At 37.8% G+C, this 21,819-nt stretch overlaps 1 protein-coding gene across 4 annotated transcripts in view; it reads right to left on the minus strand.

Moving 5' to 3' along the window:
- Positions 1–21,819, minus strand: part of TMEM156 (transmembrane protein 156) — a 74,720-nt gene that overhangs the window by 44,212 nt on the left and 8,689 nt on the right. For all 4 annotated transcript variants that reach the window (XM_032496002.1, XM_014562851.2, XM_032496004.1 and 1 more), the window contains exons 2-5: positions 14,416–14,685; positions 11,552–11,812; positions 9,619–9,738; positions 7,578–7,661 (exon numbers count right to left, since the gene is read on the minus strand). In XM_032496002.1, coding sequence (XP_032351893.1) covers positions 7,578–7,661; positions 9,619–9,738; positions 11,552–11,812; positions 14,416–14,685 — 735 coding nt within the window. The remainder of the gene's footprint in view (positions 1–7,577; positions 7,662–9,618; positions 9,739–11,551; positions 11,813–14,415; positions 14,686–21,819) is intronic.

Below are 21,819 nucleotides of genomic sequence, written 5' to 3' on the forward strand. Positions count from 1 at the left end.
TAAAGGTGTGTTGTTTTAAGCCACTAAATTTGTGGTGATTTGTTACACAGTAATAGAAAATGAAGAAAGTGGTCAACAGATCCCTGGCCTGAAAAATCACAAGAAGTAGTAATTTAAAATGCAGGTTCTAGGACCCTGTCCCAGATCTACTGAATTACGACCTCCCTTCACAAAGGCTCAGGAGTGTTTGATGGTTGATTCTGATGTACGTTAAAGCTTCAGAATGAATTGCCATGCGAATAATTTGTTTAGACATCTTTGACAAAGCATCTTATTAACGTCCAGAATTGGAGATTTGGAGATAGGTCTTTTTAATGGTTAAAATCCCAAAAGAGCCTATTCATGAAACCAAATAATGACTGAGGAAAATTAACAGCCCTCCTTTGGTTGGAAAGCCAAACTGCTCGTCATTTGCTTATTCATTCGGTTTGTTGATGCTTCATAGCATGGTATGACCATCATTCAGAAAGCCATTATCTGTCAAACTGATGGCTGGTCCAAAGTAACTCTCTACCAGTACATTATCTTCTATTTCTCCTAGTGTCCAAAATCATGTAAGTTATATGCTAATAGGAAAACTTCTGAAAAATTTATAAAAAGGCAAAAAGGTAGGCTACATGTCATTTTAATACCTTCTTCAGAATAGCTAAAACAGGTGGAAATTTTTTCTAGTTTTACACTGAGAAATAGAGTTTCTTTCAAATCATATTAATTCAGCAACACTAGTTAAGGCAGCAGAAGCAGTCTGAAATATTTTAAAACTTCACAGAAGTCTTTTCATGAATTTGTCAAATCTCTGAACCATTTTTTTGACTTTTTCCAAGAACCTCAGCAGAGCCTAAAAAATAAAAGAAGCCCGGTCTGAGTTTTGACCTGGCTAAACCCAGTGAACAAAATGAATTTCCAACAGAGGAAACTTTGATTGAAAATAAATCCCCACACCTTACGTCTCGAATAAAGTCCTTATCATTCTGACCACGACAATGTCCAGGTTAACCTCTGATATTTCTTTTTCTCCTTTTTGAAAATTTCCATCACTTTTTAAAATGCTTTATATCTGTGACACCAGGTAGCCAACGTCAATTCATCCTTCCAAAGAAATTCTCAAGTCCCACTGAGTAATGGAAACTTATGAGGTGTTTTCTTCACTTAGTTCCTGATGATCTTCATGTCAAAGACAAGGTCCATCTCCCACAGTCAAGGCACATTTAAAACTTCCCCATCCTACTCAGGCTCTCCTGTCTGGTAAGGACATTTGCCCCACCAATTTTTGATATTCCTATCCCCAAAAATACTTTTCAGGTATATTTTACTTGGCTGTTAAATTGGAAAGCCAAAAAACAAAGCAAGGAGAAGTAAACAGGTTTAGTTTACTATATTTGACCCTCTCTGATCTCTTCCTCCCCATAGTGAATTTATCCAATTTTGTTTTAATTCCTTATTTGTCTGCCTCCATGTGTGCAAAGATTGTATTTTATGTATGGTTATATTCCCCAGAACCCACCTTAGAGCATGACACATAATGTGTATTCATTAAAGATGTGTTGAATGACTGAAAGAATGTTATTTAACTTCTTTGTGCCTCATGTGAGCGGGATGACACCAAGGACCCTTCCTGCTGTGCTTCCCCTGCAGGAGGCTGAGCCCCCTGGCCTGCGGGGAGGCACCGGACCAGGTAAAGTCACCTCCACGCAGCACCTGTGTGGCCTTGTGGGCAGCGGCAACCGGGTAGCCTCTCGCAGCAGGGCCCGGGCCTCCCATGACATGCTTGGTTCAAAGCTTGGCTGGCGGGTACTGATGTCTGAACTGCCCAGATCGTTTCTTTGTGACTTGGGCAAAGCTAGTGAGGCTGCCTTGAGGCTAAGAGGAAGAAAATAAAGGTAAGGGTAAAACAAGGTAATAAAGATGTATTTTGATGTACTTTGAAAAATAGTAAGCACCACTAAGTGCAAAACAGTATTTTCCCAGCATCGTTTGAAGCCCAGTCAAGAGCCCTGCTCGGAACTTAGCAGGCCCAGTGTGTGCGCGCAGCAGGGGGGCTGTGGCAGCTAACCCTGGAAATGATGACCTCATACTTTGAGGTATTCAGCCACAACTCTGCGAACACAGTGGCACTAAATGGCTAAACCTTTACCTGCAAAGTACTTGGTTTCCTCATAAGAGCTTTTCCAAAGATGAAGGAATTCAAGTGAATCCTCACAGATTACTTTGATCAAGACAGATGTGAAGATCTTCAGGTGGTTTGGTGATTCTTAGTTCTCTAATCTGACTTCCAAAAAAACCTTTCAGTCTTAATTATTTCTTCCTATTACCATAGAAATACAAAACTTCAATATTGCATCATTTTGGACTTTCCATCACATGAAAGCATGAGCACTTCTATGCAAGCCCAAGATAGCCAGCAGCTTTTTAGGGCTAATAGAACCAATTACAGTGGCTTAAAATAGATTTCCATTATTCAAGGTGCCAACTCCCTACTATGTTCAAAGCTCCATCTGTTATCATTAACAGTGGTCCTAAAACTACTCAGCTGTTCCCAATCTGGCCAATGTGAAAATCAAATGAGGATGGGAAAATAAATGACTACAGAATTATCTGGAATTAACAATTAAAGAGGAAAGAAACTCCTGGAACAGACAGCTGCCAGTATTCTGCGCCATTGACTAGGTTTCTGATTCATTCACACTGCAGGTATACTTAATACTCCAAGGAATGAAGCTGATGAAGCGTTTAACCATTCTCCTTTCATTATTTTGGATAAGCATTATCAAAAGTTATAATCTAGGGGGGAAAGTATTTGAAAGGCCTATGTAAGACAGCAGCAGCCGTTTTTTCAACACTGAGGATGTAAAGTTGTATTTATTTGACAAACAGTTATTGAGTACCTACTATGTATCTTTATATGCACTGTGCTCTGAGCTGGGGATGCAGTGATGAGAATTATCAGTGTCCCCGATATCAGAAGCTAACTGGCTCATGGAAGAGACATCAATCAATAACAAAAAGTAAAATAGCAACAAAAATGTAAATTAATTGCCACAAAGAGAGATGTGTGATGTTGAGGGTGTAATTTACCTGGTCCACTAGGTCTGAGACAACTTCCCTGAGGAAATATTAGTTAAGCCAAGATCAGAAGGGCAGGGTAGGAGCTAACAAGGGCGGGGGAAAGGGGGAGGTTTGCAGTGGGGTGGTGAGGGAGCCTTGATGGTTGGTAGGGAGAGTCTGTGCAAAGAGAAGATGTTTATCTGCATATGTTTCATCATCAGTTCTTCCAGACCAGGCACAATTGGCTGTCACATAAAGTCATTCAGTGAATGAATAGAATAAATTAACCTCTTTTGCCTACAGATTCTTCACACTTAAGAATTTCTTCCTGCAGGCAGAGTCACCCTCTGCATTTTGATCTAGTCTGTAACCAAGCAGATGGCTATAACCTTTTCTGTTTTATGAACCCAAATCTGTATTTTAAGAGTCATAAATATCATAGTTAAGCAAGTAAAAATTAAATTTTCATGTTATCTTGCTTGGTTGCTGGACATCTGGCACCAGTAAATTATCTTCCCTTCCATAGGAAATTGAAACCTGCTTAGTCTTTATTTATACTGGCCTTAAACATGTTGCAAATTATAATTTTACATTGCCATTAGTTTTATTTTGGGGTAATACATATTACTGGGTCATCCGCTTCCTTTTGGCATTTGGCAGTTCTCATGCACAGCAAAATTCTGTTTCCTTTGCTTTGTGGTCCCCAAGAGCCCACCCACGTTAACTGCCAGTGCCAAAATGTTACTTTGCAGATGACTCACGTTGTCTCACACAAGCTCCTTCCTACTTACTACCTCATAGAGAAAATGTCTCATCTCTGTTTCCAGTGTTAAATGTAAAAGAGCAAGAAGAGTTTTGATCTATGGCTTGAAGCAGCAGGAGAAAACGTCCCCGCTCGTCACTGCCTTTAAGCGGTGTGCCAGAAAGTGCATCCACTGGACAGAACTGAGTTTGGCCTCTCACCCTGCTAGGAGCTGGCAGTGGGTCAGTTACTTTCAACTCTCTTAGCTTCAGTTTTCTCATCAGGAAAAAAGTGAAGTTTTTATGAAATAAAACAAAATGATGTGTGTGAATGTACGGTGCTTAATGAGTTTTTATAGTTTAATTCATTTACATTCTCCTAAGGAACCAGGGTAGACTCTCCTGAACTGTGGTGTCAGCTCTGCACAGGCAGGGACCGTGCTGTGTTCTGGCCACTGCATTGTCAATGCTTAGCACAATTTCTGGCCCATAGTCAGTGTTCAGTAGATTTTGACTGAATATTTGAAGGTGAAGAATTTCAAGTTTTAAAGATCTCATCGTTTTTGATGGACATAGAAGGGAGAGATGAAAGGACTCCCTTAATTGACCCATGCAGCAGGAGTAAGCGGACGCTCTAATCCTGGGAACACAGTGTCCTATACGTAGGTATGTATTTATTGGCTGTCCAGCAAGTGGACATCTCAGGGGAACTGTCCAGTACACAAGAAGCCAGAGAAGCAGATAGCCCCTCTCCCTGCTTCCTGGTACCCAGAGAACCAATCTGTGGCCTGTATTCCATCAGCCAGATACCCCTCCTTGGGGTTTGCCATCCTGGACTGTGAGGCAAAGCTGCAAGGTGGTCAGAGGGTAGCTCTGGCAGCTCCGAGGGAGTGTCCAGCGGTGGTGACACTGGCCGAGGCATTCTCACCAGACCTTCCTCCTGGGACAACTTTGGTTGTATTTTTGGCTGTCTGGCCTCCCTTGACTCCTGCTCCTTTTCTAAGCCCAGACTGCCCAATGTTCCTGTTGCTGCCAAGGGTTACCTACCGGTTTTCCAATACATTTCCTTTCTGCCGAGTCAGCCAAGCTGGTCTCTGTTGTCTGCATCCAGCGCTTCGGGTCTTAGCACACTGCTCCTGCCCCTGGCCTTGGTCTCTCAGTGTGGTCAGCTCATTAAGGACTGTTTCTAGGGATGCATTTCAAAGCTACTTTTGCATGGTTCTCAAAATCTCTTCTTCAAGATGGTCAGTGCTTTTCATTATTCTCTGATATCCTTAGCAATTCTGTAAAGTGCATCTTATGCTCTTTAATGAAGTGGAATCATGTTCCCTCTGATCACTGCTTTGTCTCTCTGTTCGTTTTCACCTTTCCTGACCCCCAGGATTCATTTCTCCTTCATCTGCTCTTTTTACTCTATACACATTTCCCCTTAGGGTTTGTGCGATTTAATAAGCTTTTATTATGCATGGACTACATGCCAGATAGTATGCTCGGGACAAGGCTCCAAAGAGGAATGAGAGAGTCATCACCTGTGTGCAGATAATGAATAAGATGTAAAATAGATTAATGCCAAGGCAGGCAACAGAAGCCATCATGCTTCCCAGAGCAAGGAGGGAAATACTAGAGACGCATAACAGCCTGGGGTTGGATGCTATGACGTCGCTCTCTACAGTGATGAGACTCATGTATTGTCTCCGTCTCTCCATGTTTCCTCTGCCCCCAGTACGTGGCAGCCCCGTGCAGCGCCAGGGTGTTGGTAATCTCCCCTTAGTTCTCTCTTATCGTTTTTGAGGCTGTGAGGCTCTCCATATCTCTGTGTGGATGTGTGCCACAATACTCACTTTGCGATACGTGAACAACTGGAGAGACATTCTGGAACGTACAGCCGAGGCCGACAGCAGGCTGCTCTGCTGAAGAGGGCATAGTCACTGCTCTCTTTGAACTACATTTTTTTTTCACTTATGTTAATGCTTCTCTAGAGAACCGTACTGGCACATTTTTTCCCCTTACATTCTCACTCCTGCCTATAATCCATCATTACAAAAAGAGGCCTTAAAAACAGCCCTCGAGGGAGATATTATTTCCTTCCCATTTCTCCCTCAGAAAGAGCAACTTATAATGGGAGGGGGAAAAACGCATTTAGGTTAAAAGAATATATATATAAAACAAGAACAAATCTTCTTCTTCCCCTCTTTAAGATGCCAAGCCTCAAAAAGGCTCTTGGTTTTTAAAAAAGGCCATCACCCCTTGGCCCACTCTGAACATTAATATTATATGCCTGGTAATAAAGCCAGAGGATTTTTAGTGAGAGCTATTACACGGAAAGGATGGCCCAGACAGATTTCTCTGGTGAATGAAAATCATAGGCTTGTAAATAGAACCTGAGAGGTTAGTCTTGTGGTTTGCTAGGGCTTTAAATCGGCCGCTCCCCCGCTGACAGGGGTGGACGGGGAGCTACTGACTTTTTCTCAGACGAGGCTGCAGTGCTCAAAATTATGACTTGAAAAGAGAAAAGATGAGAATTCCAAAGGCAACCAAAAGCCCAGCAGCACCAGGTTAAAGCATGCCTGGGACCTGCGTGTCAGCACGGGTACTGGCCAAGAGGGGAGCGCAGAGGAAGCGCCATTTTTCTCTCTTTAAAAATGGATTTTGCCATTTGAAACAACCCTCTGATTCTTACCTCATTCACCAAATAAAACTCTCACTGACCACACAAAATTTCTATCAACTTTCCCCACATTTATCTAGTATCAAGTAATTACTTAGCTAATGCTTATTTTTAGCCATAGGTTAGTCATTTTAATGCTAATGCTGAGATTGGAAAGTCTAAATTTTTTTTTTAATTGAGCTTTTTAGGTGCACCCAACCCAGGTTTTCCTCAGGCCAGGGGTCTGAGGACCTCCTGGTTTAAATAGCTCAGAAAAGTCTCCAAGCACAGGCGCCAGTGAAATGATGTGCAAATCTCTAAGTGGCCACAGATGCAGCTGCAGTGAGGAGCTCAGGGTTTGTTCCATTTCCTTTCATTTTTGAAACCTGTTTACCCACCAGACTTGAAGCTTCCTTGTCTAAGTTCTCATAAAGTACGAAGGAGCCTGCTCACTGGCTGTGCGTGGAAGCCGTGGGGCATCAGTCATAATTCTGCGGTTCTCAGAGTCAAGGATATTATTTCTCCCCGATGAAGAAGAGATTTGCCCATGTCACCTTCTCCCTCTCTTTCTTTTTAATACAATTTGACAACTTGAATTCAGAAGGAGTCTTCACAATTAGAAGAAGGAGATCGACCCACAGCATCTGTGCTAACAGCCCCCTTAGCTGCTCTAATTAGATTCCCTTATTCCATTTCTAGTTCTCAAGAGAGGACAGGGGACTTTTTAATTGGGGCTATTAGATGTTCTCTTTGTGCAATGACACCCTCGGCTAAGTGAAGGCTCTAGCAAAGAGCTGTGCCCACTCTGCAATTACTTCTTGCAATTCTGAGGAATAATGGTATCTTGTCTCATTTAAAAATAAACCTGAGGCTTATTCCTTATTGCTTTCTCCCCTCTGCCTACTCACATATACTTCTTCTTGCCAATTAAGCAAACTTTCCATTACTTAAGGAGGTAGTTTTGATCGTAACTGTCCCTTGATAATAAGACATACTACACTAGATTTCATTTGCTCACAGCTCCTTTCTTCCAGATACAAGACTAATTTAAATGAGCTCAGATCATTTGATTCTCTGTTTAGAGTGAAAGGGTGGAGAGTTGGGATTCCAGAGCGGTGCTTTTTTTGCATGTCACTGAACTCACCTGAAATAACCCGCACGTTCAGGGTTCGAAGTTTCTCAGAATCACTTCCTCTTAAGAGAACAGATGTAGATTTGTATTTATGACCTATTCCAAGAAAATAAATTAAATATTTAGATGATAAGCTTGCACATTCTTAACATGTATTCCCCATGTTGTTTCAAAGGATTACCAAGGAAAATGGGCCATTCACACCAGAGCCCGGAGTAGCAGGACATTAAGAGCTTTTCCCTATTAAGTTATTTTCCATTAATAAATAGGTTCTTTCTAAAACCAGTGGCTTCTCCACTGCTATAAATGCCATGATGCATCTCCTCTTATATGCACAATATTATTTATATTATTATATATAATAGGTATGATATACAGAATATTTGATGTATATTTAATATTTAATAATGTTTACTGTCCTAAGTGGCAGGATATTTCTCACTACTTCATATGCTTGGATTCATAAGGTCAGCCTTTGAAAGCCACTAAGCCTGCCATTTGGGTAGATGTTCCTAAAAACTGAATGTCACTCCCCACTATGGGTTTCTTTCTAGACATTTTTTTCTATCTGGCTTCCATCTCTCCTAATATGTAATCATTTATAGATAAAGGGATCAAAAAAATTCAAAACTATGTACTAATTGCAAATGACACACACTTATTTCAAATAATATAATTTTCAAAATGAGAAAGACCCTGGGTCTTAATTCTGAAATTTTATAAGCTGTATAACTTCGGACAAAACAATCCCTCTGAGGCTCGGGGGTTTTTTATCTATAAAATAAAAGTAATAGCACATACCCAGAAACAGAGAATGTTTATTCTACAAATATACAATGCTGATGATGTTAGTAACCAATTCATTTAGACCCTTATATACTAAAGTACCAATGATAAGACTTGATAGGAAACTTCTCAGAAAGATCTCCAACAAAGGCTTAGCCAAAAGAATGAATGATAGTTTGATTCCAACCTAGAGGCAACCATTTGTTCTGCCCACCGAAAGGACTAACACAGCCTCGCCTGGTAAAGAACATAGGAGCCTTGGGAAATACTGCACCCACCCAGCACAATGCTACTATCCTTTATTGAAAACTACTGGGCACTGGGATAAATTTCTTATATAATCTCTTTAGTTCAATCCTTACCTCAACCCTATGTGGAAATGATGATTATTATTGTTTTACGAAGGAGAAAAGGGACACTCAAACATGGTAACTTGCTAGTAGTGACAGTACTAGAATTCTAACCCAAGTCTACTTGTCTTCAAAGGCTATTCTCATAATGATACATTTAATACTGTCTTTAAGAGATCAACCTCTCATACTATAAACTGTCCATCAGGTCTCGCATTCAGCCAGTATATGCATTGGTACATAACACTGGAGCCAGTCTGCCCATAGGTACACACCAGAGGGGCATGTCTACATGCTTACCCACCAGTAGGGCCAGTATGCACAGGGGTACATGCCACAGGGCCACACCAGGAGTTGACAGTCACTGTCCATTCTGATAGGTGCCTATATCATACTAGTTGTTAATTCTTTTTGAGTATCATTTTTACTGTCCTGATTTCCAACTACACATTTGAGCTCTTCATAGTCAAAAATCTAAAAAGTGTCACTTCCACACTTATCAAAGATTGACTTCTGCTCACACTCATCACCTAGGACCACTCTGCTCAAGATCTCCAACTCTGAAATTCTTTATCACCACTCCCTATTTTTCTGCCTCTCTTCTGCCTTCACTTCCACCAAGCTCCTGCTCAACCTCCAGTCCGTCAACTTCTTCCAATTCACCCAGCCTTTCTTCCCCTCTTACTCACTTGTCTGGGCAGGAGAAAGACACACCAAGCTCCTTGAGAGCTGGCACTGTGTCTTACTTATGTTTATGTTCCTTGGGCTTCCTAGAATCACCACCTACACACAGTAGGTGCTCAGTAAATGGTAAATTGAACTTAAAAAAAAGATAAGTGGAATCTATACATAAGATTAGGAGTTCCTTGACATTAGATGAATTATCCCAAATGATGGATTTATTTCTCAATACTTACTTTGCCACTTCTTCACTCTCCTGTGGCCTTCAAGTATTTTGTGGATAATGAGGATGAACAAAAATATAAAAACTAATAGAACTAGAACATACCAAGTGATCTTCATGGAACAAATAAAACCTGCAAAGAAAAATGTACTATAAAAATGCAGTAAAATAATGCAGCAGATAAGAGGCTATATGGTGGGTGGTGCAGCTGGATTCTACTATATATTCTGCCCTTAACTGAAAAGTTGAATATCTAACCATCACTGTTACAGGGTCACTTGCTCTCCTGAATTCTTTCCTAATGTATTTAAGGAAGAAACTTGACCAAGTGGCATCCAGGGATCTGTTTGGTTTCAAAATTCTAAGGTTAATTTCACTTACAGGTCATGTTGGTGTTAGTTTCACCATCATCACAATCACTAGGTCAAGACTGCAATAAGCAGAGTACCATAATCAAAGCCATTTGTGATTAACAATTTGGCCCTGGGTCAAGCAGCCAAAAAATGTGCCCTCAAGTCAACAAAGATGCAGTAAGATGAGAATGGGGAAGAAAGTGTAAGACAGAAAAAGAAAGAGGCTGGATTGAGGCATAGAAGAGGCCAGGGTAGACGATTAATCAGACCTCCTTTCTACAGGGGCTCTCATGGCCATGATCAGGTCAAGTGCATGCATTAGTTAAACATACAGTTACCCTAGCCTAAATTTAGTAAGGATACAGGTAAAAAATTGTTCATTCAAATGACAGGCAATGTGGAAGGATAGTCACCATCCAGCAACAGCTTAACACGGTCTCCTTTGATCCCATAAAGACACACTGGCCAGCAGACCCAGGAATCAGTGACTTAAACGAGGTTGTCTTCCTGTCCAAAACACAACTGTCTACTGATTTTCTAAGCCACCCTAAGTACCTGCTTCCCTGCATGCAAAACACAGCTAGTAATTATTCAGCTTAGCAGGATATATAACTTGCTTATAACCCTTGGATAACTGCTCTTGTGGGACTCATGGTCTGGGTATCCCATTCACAGGCACCACAATCCATAGACAGATTCAGTCACCTGCCTCATTAAAGAGGCAGTCAACATTTATTTAGAGAGGAGGCTGCATGGAGAAAGTGCAGGTTGACTGGAATGGCAGCATGCAGCCTCCCCAGCTGTGACAGCACCTCCTATCACAGTGATTGCACTTGTTTGATTGTTTTACATTCATCTATCTCTGTGACCCCAATGCCTAGCACACTGCTTGGCATACAGCAGGCACTCATTAAATGGTTATATGATAAAATGCTCTTCAAGAGTAGGGTTTATGGGTGAAGGAAGGGCACCCTGCTTAGTAGTGGGGATCAATTGTGTTAATTCAGAATAGAGTGACCAGGAAGCTAATCAACCTTAAACAGGGTTAAGAAATACGTAAGCTTTCTCTTTCAGACTCCTGCCTTTCCTTTATTTAGAGTCATCCAGTGACCCAAAATGCCTAACCTATACCCCACCTATCTTCACAGCAGTACCTCAAAAATCTCCTTAATTCAGGTATCTTTCTCAGCTGTAAAAGAAGACATGTTAAATCAATTCAAAAGTTAAGAGCACATCACAATGTACATGTATATTTACATTTAAAAAGAAATCTCACCCTTTAATACATGAGTGTGATAGTGTTACTTCAAGCACAGCGGACAGGTATTCCCAGAAGTTATTCTGGAGCAGAGGGTCTTTCTAGTGCCCCTCAAATCGCAACCCACAGAAGCCTCCTGGAAGCTAGGCTCCACAGAAAGCACATTTTGAAAGAAAAATAAACAGTTAAAAGGGCTGACATTCTTTCCAGCCTTGTTATCTCATCAGTAAAATTCTTCAACTATTTGACTTTCAGTGAAGTTAATGTGGTAGCCCTTACTTAATTTTGTGTCTGTATCAGATTCTCTTTTTCCCTTTAATTTCCTTAAAACTTACTTTTTACATCCATTTCTAAGTACAAAGAAATGTTAATACAATTATTTGGGTGTTCCATAATTCTACAGGCGTGGTTTATGGACGTTTCCTTGGTGGGGTCTTCCTCTTTGGTGGCTGACCTTCTAGTGCGGGTTTTTAGGTTGCAGGTGCTGTTATATTCCTCCAAGCGGTCAACTGAAGGCATTACAGTGAAGTTAAAACGTTGACAAGGTGAGTGAAGATCATTTGCCTTCACTTGCATTGATCCTTTCATGATGAGAACTAGAAAGAGATTAAGGAAATGCTATTTACAAAACAGTACTTCACAGTAAGAAAACAGATACAACTCAAAATTAAATCTCCTCCTTCCTATACAAAAAAAAAAAAAAAAGGAACAAGAAGTTATCAGCTTCTAAAAGTATCAGTTACTAAAAGTAACAAAGTGCTTACATTTTTTAAGAGTGTGAAAACCTGCTAACAGTAGGGTTGAAATAGAATTGGAGCATCTCAAAGAAAAAAAACAATTCCCTGATGACTTGTGGGACACACTGTATTTTCCAAAATGGTCACAACAATGTTTCCCACCCCACAGTGCACTAGTTTGCTAGGGTTGTCATAACAAAGCGCCATAAACTGAGTATCTTAAACAGCAGAAATTTATTGTCTCACAGTTCTAGAGGCTAGACTTTCAAGGCTGCTTCCTTCCCAGGGCTGTGAGGGAGGGTCTGCTCCATGCTTCTCCTTTGGCTCCTGATGGTTTGTTGGCAGTCTTTGGTGTTCCTTGTCTTGCAGAAGCACCATCCTGATCTCTGTTTTCATCTTCACATGGCATTCTCCCTACGTGTGTGTGTGTCTGTATCCGAATTTTCACTTTTTATAAGGATGTCAGTCATACTGAAGTAGGGCCCACCCAAATGACCTTATCCTAGCTTAACTGCCTATATCTACAACTCTATTTCCAAATAATGTCACATTCTGAGATACTGGGGGTTAGAACTTCAATATAATTCAACCTATAACACATGTTAGCCTAAAACTTCACCACTCCACCGTAAATAGATAGAGTCTAATATCTTTCCCCTTGAATCTGGGTGGAAGGAGTTACTTGCTTGTAACCAGTGAAATGCAGAGGAAATGACATTATATGATAAGGCCAGAAAAGGTGAAGCAACTTCTACTTTGATCTTTGCATCACTAATATTGGAGCCTTGAACCATTAAGTAACAGTTCGACAACTTAAGGCTGCCCTGCTGTGAGGAAGCCCAAAGTAGCCCAAGTAGAAAGACCACATAGAAAAATTCTGAGATGACATGAAGACAGAGAAATGCCCACCTGCCTCTAGCTGCTCCAGCCCCACTTCTGTCTTAGCTCGTCACTGTCTGACTCCCGCAGCACGAAATGCTTCAAGGCAGAAATGCCCAGTTATGCCCACTCTGAATCCCGGACCCAACAGGTAAGGAAGGAAGGAGAAAGAGAGTGGGGGGAGAGAGGGAGAGAGAGACAGAGAGACAGAAAAAGAAAGAGAGAAAGAAAGAGAGACAGAAAAAGAAAGAGAGAAAGAAAGAAAGAGAGAAAGAGAGAAAGAAAGAAAGAGAAAGAGAGAAAGAAGAAAGAGAGAAAGAGAGAAAGAGAGAAAGAGAGAAAGAGAGAAAGAGAGAAAGAAAGAAAGAAAGAAAGAAAGAAAGAAAGAAAGAAAGAAAGAAGAAGAAAGAACAAAAGAACGAAGGAAAGAATGAACGAATGAAAGAGGGGAGGGAGGGAAGGAGGGAAGGTAAGAAGGAAGGATTGCTGTGGTTAAGGTCACTGAGTTTTGGGATGATTGTGACACAGCCATAGCAACTGGAATAACTTATCAATGTTTTACTTTTCAAGGAGGCAGAGAAGTAGCACCTGTGAGCTGCCAGTTCTTAAAACACTTCCTAGTTCTCTATCATAATAAAGGTATTTTCCCAAATTGTTTTCTGATTAATTTGACCCTACAACAGTTACAGCACTACGTGAATAAGAACACAGAAAAAGACATATCTATCTTACTTCATCCACAGCCAATGCCAAGAAATCTTGTTCCCATCCTGAAAGAATGGGAAAAAATGCCAGTATGAAATAATATAGGAAGTGATCCCACTAAATAGGTATAAGCAATGAATTTGATGCTTGGGCTTGAGGCCACCAGTATATTTTATGACTGTAAATTAATTATTTTAATTCTCAATGATCCAAATTGATTTGATTTAATTAAATAATATATATTTGTCTCATAATAAATGCAAGGTTCAGTTAGACATTACAGAAAATACATAGTCAAATTTTTATTTGTTCATTCAATCATTAAGCAGGTATTTTTCAAATGCCTCATGTAGACACTATTCAAGATCTTAAAATGTCATAGGGAACAAAGACAAAGTTCCTGCCATCAAGAAGCTCACTGGATCATTAAACAAGTAAAAAGACAATTTATAGATAATGGATGAATGTTAGGCAGGAGTAGGTACAAAGAATAGGTACAAATGCATCGAGGATTCAATGACTCCTTGGGGAATCAAAGTGTGATTTTACTATGAGAACCTACAAGTTTACTTAGAATTTTATTTCAATACCTTTGAAGACAGCATGCTAAACTATCCTTTACCCATCAAATGTAGGTGGATTACAGTGGCATTTTGATGTATTTTCAGCATAGATATTTTCTTTTCAATAAATCAAAGTAAACCAAGAACAAGTTAATATACAAAGCCTGCAAGTCATTCAGCGAGCACCACGCCACTGAGTGCTCCAATGCAACTGGACTTAACGTTGGGATATATTGTCAATACTTCTTGTTTTTTTAACAGAATAAGGTTATTTATCCTTGATAAATTTTCTTCTCATTCTTCTTTTGTATTTACCTTTTGATGTTTGTTCCTGAGACATAAAATCCGTGTTTCCTTTGGACTCACAAGCCAAACACAAGGAGCACATTTTAAATTCACTTGCGATGTCTTGGCAAATCCTGGTGATGTTTTGAAAGCTGGAGTGATTTAGAAACATTCCCATAATAGTCTGAGTTTCTCTTCTTGGTTGCAGAAAAGTCACGAAAGGAGAATTTAAAGAGGAGAATGAATAGGTGAAATTGGGTTGTAAGCACACTTCCAAACATGATAGCTCCAATACGTTTCCTATAAAAGGAAAAAAAAAAAAGCTTTCTTTACTGTAAAATTTTCAGTTTTTGGCATTCAAGTAAATACACAATAAGCTCTCGGTGTTTCTTAGGCAGATTCAGTGTACTTCAGTTTATCAGTGACAAAACTTTCTTTTTATGTGAATTAGCAATATCTACTCCATTTAAATATTTCTTTTCAAACTTTGTCAACATTCCCTATTAATTTTCAGAGAAGAGAAGTACTCGCTGAGAAGTTCTCAGAAACCCCAGCATTTGAACCATTCTCTCTTTTGGGTAAGTTTTAATGAACAAACCTTAGGTCCCTCTGAATCCATCTGTTCTGAAATAGAAGTTCAAGCCAATTGCATGGAGTTGAACAGGGAATGGAAAACTTGCACAGTATCTCTGTGTTAGTTTCTGAGGGCTGCTATAGCAAATTACTACGATCTCAGTGACTTAAAACAAGAGAAATGTATTCTTTTACAGTTCTGAAGGCCAGAAGTTCAATGCCAGTTTTACTGGTCTGAAACCTAGATGTCCACAGAACCACACTCCCTCTGAAGAATCTGTTCCTTGCCCCTCTTTCAACTATTGGTGGCTGCTGGAATCCCTTGGCTTGTGACCCCATCACTACAATCTCTGCTTCCATGGTCACATTGCCATCTCCTCTGTGTCTCTACTGTCTCTGTCTTCTACTCTGCTGTCTGTGTCAAATCTCCTTCTGCCTCTCTCTTATAATGACAATTGTGATTGGATTTAAATCCCACCTGGATTAGGCAGGATAATCTCAAGATCCTTAACTTAATCCATCTGTAGAGACACTTTTCCCTTATAAGGTAACCATTATGGGTTCCAGGGATTAGCACCTTTGGGTGACCGTTATTCAACCTACCTGAACCTCCAAAGATGAAACTTAACAGGATGACATCATAATGTTTATTTTTGTCTGAAGCCAAAGATCAAATATGGAAATAATGGTATAATAGAAAGCACACTGAGTTCAAAACAAAAGACAAAGACTTTAATTGCTCAATTTGTTACTAGCCAAGATACTTGAACAATTTAGTCTCCACAAATCTCATTTTTTCACTAGCAAAATAGAGATAACAGCTAGATCCTGCTAACCTCGTGGGGTTGTGGTAGCATCAAGTGGTGCAGTACAGATGCAAACCCTTTTGAAAATTGTTCAAATGTGTATTATTAAAATGCAAACCCATATTCCAAAGTAAAAATCAAAAATTCATCCTTTATTTAAGATAGAATTATCTATGATTTAATCTACACAAGTAATTAAAGCTCACTACATAAAAGTTGGGAATCCCTTTGTAGCAGTAGTGATGAACTTAGGAACAGGTAACCTCTCTCTCAGACAGTCTCAGTCTTACAGTCATTTACTAGGATGAGAAAAATTACTGACAAACTCAGTTCCACCTTTATGTAGCTTTCTTCAGTATTTCTCATGTAATCATATGGACAAAATATATTTTTAAAATTTTCTAAATAATGTGGAGCACAATGAAAGAACTACTTGATTTTTAAGAACAATTATTCCTACTTACACATCTTTTTTTTTTTTTTGAAAAGTAGTCAGTTTACAATGTTGTGTCAGTTTCTGGTGTACAGCATAATGTTTCAGTGATACATGAACATATATATATTCCCTTTCATATTCTTTTTCATTATAAGTTACTACAAGATATTGAATATAGTTCCCTGTGCTATACAGTGGAAACTTGTTGTTTATCTATTTTATATAGTAGTTAGTATTTTCAAATCCTGAACTCCCAATTTATCTCTTCCCATCCTACTCATACATCTTGATTCAAACTTAAAAGAAAATCAAGCTACTGATTGATATTAAGGTACTTTTTTTACTACTGGAATTTGTACTTTGATAGTAATTCCATAAGTGTTTTATTGCTGGTGATTATATTTTTATTATTTTTATAAATTAAAGTCTCATTTGCCAGCCCTCTACACTTGAAATTGCTTCTGTAATAATTCACATGTGATTTATGTCTATAGATATAAATCTATAAACACATTTTATCCCTGAGTTGCTATAAAGGTTCTGGGATGTGGAGATTGTATTTTATACAAATACACATTTTTTTAATGTCTCAATATATTTGTAAACAAAGTTGTAATCAAGTTGTAACTAATTTTTTAAAAGAATGTCTTCAATGATAACGTCCCAAGAAGAAGATAGGAATGCACCATCTGATGAAACTATAATCTATAGCTTTTGATATTACTAAAACACATGAAAAACTTATTTCTTGCCATCTTTCCATTTTCCTCACTAGCATTTTTCATCTTACGAAATTTTCAACCTCTTGAATTTATATTGCTATGATGTGACCTAGAAGGGAGATAGAGAAATCTTTACTGTCCAGATTGCTGTCCTCTTATCCAGTAAGTGACAAACCGGGCTTTCTAGAATTGATGATATATCCTTCATATTTGGCTATAAGGGCACTTTATGATGGTTTTTAAACCTTAATTTTAAATAATTCAATTAGGAAAGAAATAGAGGACACATCCTTCCCTGGATATAATTTTAAGAAATAAATGACTTCTGCTCAGTCACTTTTGTTATCAGGTGGGCTACAGTCTCATCTTCATAAATAAGGATTTATGAATTTCACTACTGCCATTAATATTGCCAAGAGTCAGACATCTAAATTTTCACTCCCAGAGATAGAAATGCATTCCAGAGTCACTCCAGCACCAAGACTGCAGTCTCTCAAAGTATACAGACTACTAAATAGAATTAGGAAAATAAGTTACCGTATAGGACAAATGCCCATGTCAATTATCTCTTCTTTTTAAAGAAAAGCAAAGAGTGAGGCTAAATAAACATTTACTATCTTTATTTTCTTTTTACCTTTTATTGTAAACATATATCATATATAAGCATATATAAAATATATTGTGCCTGTTAAAGAGTAAACAAATAAACACACACCCATGTATCTACACACAGCTGAAGAAGCAGAATATTAGCAACATCTTTGGAACGCCTTAACCCTCTCCAGCCCTGCACACTCCTTCTTTCCCAGAGGTTGAACACTACCGTGAATTTTGTGTTTATCAATCCTCAGAGTCTTCACAAAATGTATATATTCCTAAATAGCATTATTTCATTAACATAATGCATACATTTATGGACTATATTGTATGTATTAATCTTTGACTTGCTTTTTTGCTTATTAGTGTCGCTGCATATAGCTGTAGTTAATTATTTATGGTCTTCTTTTGAATGAATATACCACAATTTATTTATTCTTCTGACAGTAAAAATTTAGGATGTTTCTATTTTTGTTGTTCTGGATATTATTGCTATGAACTATACTCTTACACATTGTTGGTAGAAATATAAAATAGTACAACCACTCTAGGAAACATTTTAATTTTCTTTAAGTTAAATATATATCTAGCATATGACCCAACAATTCTACTCCTAGGATTTTACAAAAAAGAAGTAAAAAAGATATGTCCACACAAATACCTGTATTTTCATGGCAGTTTTAAAATTTATCATAGCCAAGAACTGGAAACAACCCAAAAGTCCAACAATTAGTGAATAAACAAACAATTCCTGACATATTCATATAATGGAGCACCACTCAACAACAAAAATGAGGAAACTGCTGTTACAAATAACGACATGGGATGAATTTCAAATGCATTATGTCAAGAGAAAGCAGCCAGGCACAAGTGACTACATACTATGTGGTTCCATTTATATGAAATCCTAAGAAATGGAAAACTATACTGATAGCTGGTTCTTCTGCAAAGGAGAAAGGGGGACATTTGCGAGGTACTGGCAAGTCTTATATATTGATCGTGCCGGTAGTTACATCGCTGTTAACATTTGTCAAACCTTGAACTTTATACTTAAAAGCAGTAGCATTTTATTGTATGTAAATTATACCTCAATAAAGCTTACTTTTGAATAATACTACTATGAATATTCATGAACGTGTCTCCTGGTACACAAATACAGAAGTTTCTCTAGCATACACACTGAATGAAATTGCTGGGTATTCAATATGCACATCGTTGATTTTACTAGAAAATGCCAAATCATTATACGAAGCAGTTGTACCAATTTATACACCCACCTGCAGTGTACAAAGGTTCCCATTGACACATATGTTCGCCAATGCTTTTCAAGTTTGACAATTCGGTGAATGTTAAATAGAATCTCATCATGGTTTAAAAATGCATTCTCCTAGTTTTCCCTACTTTTTCTATTTTTTCATTTTTCTGTTAGATGGTTTTGTTTTTCTTATTAATGTTCAGGATTTCTTTAAATTTTCTATTTGAAATTGTAAGAACTTTACATTTTTTATTAAGCTATCTTCTCACAGTTTGTACCTTGCCTATTCATTTTCTTTATGATCTTTCAGTTAAAGGAAGCTCTTAATTTGAATGTATTGAATGTATCCATCGTTTTCTTTACAATTTGTCTTAAGAAACCTTTCTCCTTTAAATTCAAAAAGACCCTCACCCACATTTTCTTCTAAAAGTTTAAAAAAAATTGCCTTTTACATTTAAGTTCTTAATCTATCTGGAATTATGTACAGCATGATGCAGAAAGCCAAATTAACTTTTCCCACATGTACTAATCAATTGTACTAGCAATTATTAAGTAGTTTATCTTTTCCTCACTATATATAATGACACCTTTGTCATATATCAAGTATCCATGTATATAAGACTGTGTTCTGGGTTCTCAATGTTGTTCCATCAGTTCATTTTTCTATCATGACAAAGATATCTTACTGACCTAATTACTTTTGCTGTGTTAAGCTTTTATGTATGATAGGAAAAATCCCCTCACCTGGTTCATTTTCTTTAGGAGTGTCAGAGCTATTCTTGGCTAAGAATAAATTTCCAAAAATTTTAGAATCATCTTATTAAGTTTGGTGACGAACCCAGTTGTGGTTCTCACCTGAAGCTCTAAAACAACTGGAGAAGAAAGATGATACTGAGTTTCTCCTTTCAGTCCTTTCTCCCTTTCTAGCTCTCTGTTTATATAGGTCTTCTTTGATATCTTTTAACAAAGTTTCCAAACTTTCACCATTATGGTCCCATACAACTTCTGTTAGATTTCCTCCTAGGTACCTTATTTTTTGTTGCTATTGCCAGTACTATCTTTTAAGAAGTATGTTTTCTATTTGTTAGAGGTATATGGAAATACAATTGACTCTTGAATATCAATTTTATTTTTTACCACTCTGTAATCATCCTTATTAATTTTAATTTTTTCCCTGTAATTCTTTTGAGCTTTCTATGCAGATATACATATTGACCATAAATAATGATACCTTTTTTCTTGCTTTTCTTTTCAGTCCTTATACCTTTCACTTCTTTTGCTTGTCTTTTTGCACTGACTAGGATTCCAGTTCATGAAGAATAAAAGTGCTGAGAGTGGGCATCCTTGCTTGCTTCTGATCTTAAGAAGAAATACGATTTTATCACTGAGAGTGATATTTTGTATCACTGTTTTTAGATACCGTGTTTCGATTTAAGGAAGTTCTCTTCTATTGCTAGTTTGCTAAGAGTTTTTAATTATAAGGATGGTTGAATATAACTGAATGCTCTTTCAACAACTATTGAGATGATTATATGGTCTTTCTTCTTGAATCAGTTAATACAGTGAATTACATCAATAGATTGTCTAACGCTACCTCAATCTTGCACTCCAGGAATAAATTTCATTTTGATCATTTTTAATACATTGCTGCAACCAGATTCTTAATGTTTTGTTTAAAAGGCTTTTTATTTATGTTTATAAATGATAGATTGGCTTGTAAATTTTTCCTTTTTTGGACTGTCTTTTTTGGGTTTGGATACTAAGATATACTAGCCTTAAAAAAATAAAATGGAAAAGATTCCCCTCTTCCTATTTTCTGAAAAGGTTTATTATAAAATCACATTTATCTGTTCAATACATTTCTTGAAAATTTGGCACAATTTATATGTAATATCATCTGAACTTAGCGTTTTTGCAGGGAAAATCAAATCATTGGCTCAGTTTCTTTTATTGCTGTTCGATTCTTGAGTTTTCCATTTCTTCCTAAGTAAGTTTTGGTAAGATACATTTTTCTACAAGTGTGTCCTTATGTTTCAAATTTATTGATTTAAATAATAAGCATAATCATCTCCTTACATTTTTAATTTCTATGTCCCTTTTTCATTCCTTATGTTAGTTACTTGTGCCTTCTCATTTCTTGATTATTCAGTTTTAGTAGGAAGAATAATGACCTCCCAAAGATGTCCACATGCTAATTCCCAGAACCTGTCAATATGATACATTACATAACATACATTACATGATACATTACATGACAAAGAGAAACTAAGGCAAAAGATAGAATTAAAATTGCTGATAAACTGTTCTTAAAATAGGGAAATTATTCTGGATTATCTGGGTGGGCATAATGCAATAATAACTGTGCCAGAGTGGTAAGATGCAAGAAACACTTGACAAGCTATTGCTCGCTTCAAAGATGGAAGGAAGCAGCAAGTCAAGGAAAGCAGGCTGCTTCCAGGAGCTGGAAAAGACAAGAAAATGGATTCTTTCCCAGAACCTCTGAAAAGAATGCAGCCCTACTAACACCCTGCCTTTGGCCCAGTGAGAGCTCTGTTGGACTTCTACCTACAGAACTATAAGATAACGTATTTGTATTGTTTTAAGCTACTAAGTTTGTGGTCATTTGTGCAGCAGCCATTAGAAACTAACACATCAATCACTCCAGAGGTGGGTCCATTTAATTAGTCTTTCCAAAGAACCAACTTCTGACTTCATTGATCCTTTCTATTCTATCTTTTAATTCCATTGACTTTTGCTTCTGTCTTTATTATTCCCTGGCTTCTACTTCCCTTGGGTTTATCTCACTGTTCTTTTGATATCTTATATATAAGTATTTAAACTTTCTTCTAAATACCTACCATTTTTATATCCCACAAGCTTTAATAGATACTATTTGTATTATCATTCCATTATTACCACATTCTAATTTTCATTTTGATTTCTTCTCATTCATGGGTTGCTTAGAAGTCAACTTTTTACATTTCCAAATACATTGTTTGTTTTTAGTTTTCTTTTTATTACTAGAGTCTAGCTTAATTGTATTTA

The sequence above is a fragment of the Camelus ferus genome, chromosome 2 (assembly GCF_009834535.1).
Source record: "Camelus ferus isolate YT-003-E chromosome 2, BCGSAC_Cfer_1.0, whole genome shotgun sequence".
Classification (NCBI taxonomy): domain Eukaryota; kingdom Metazoa; phylum Chordata; class Mammalia; order Artiodactyla; family Camelidae; genus Camelus; species Camelus ferus.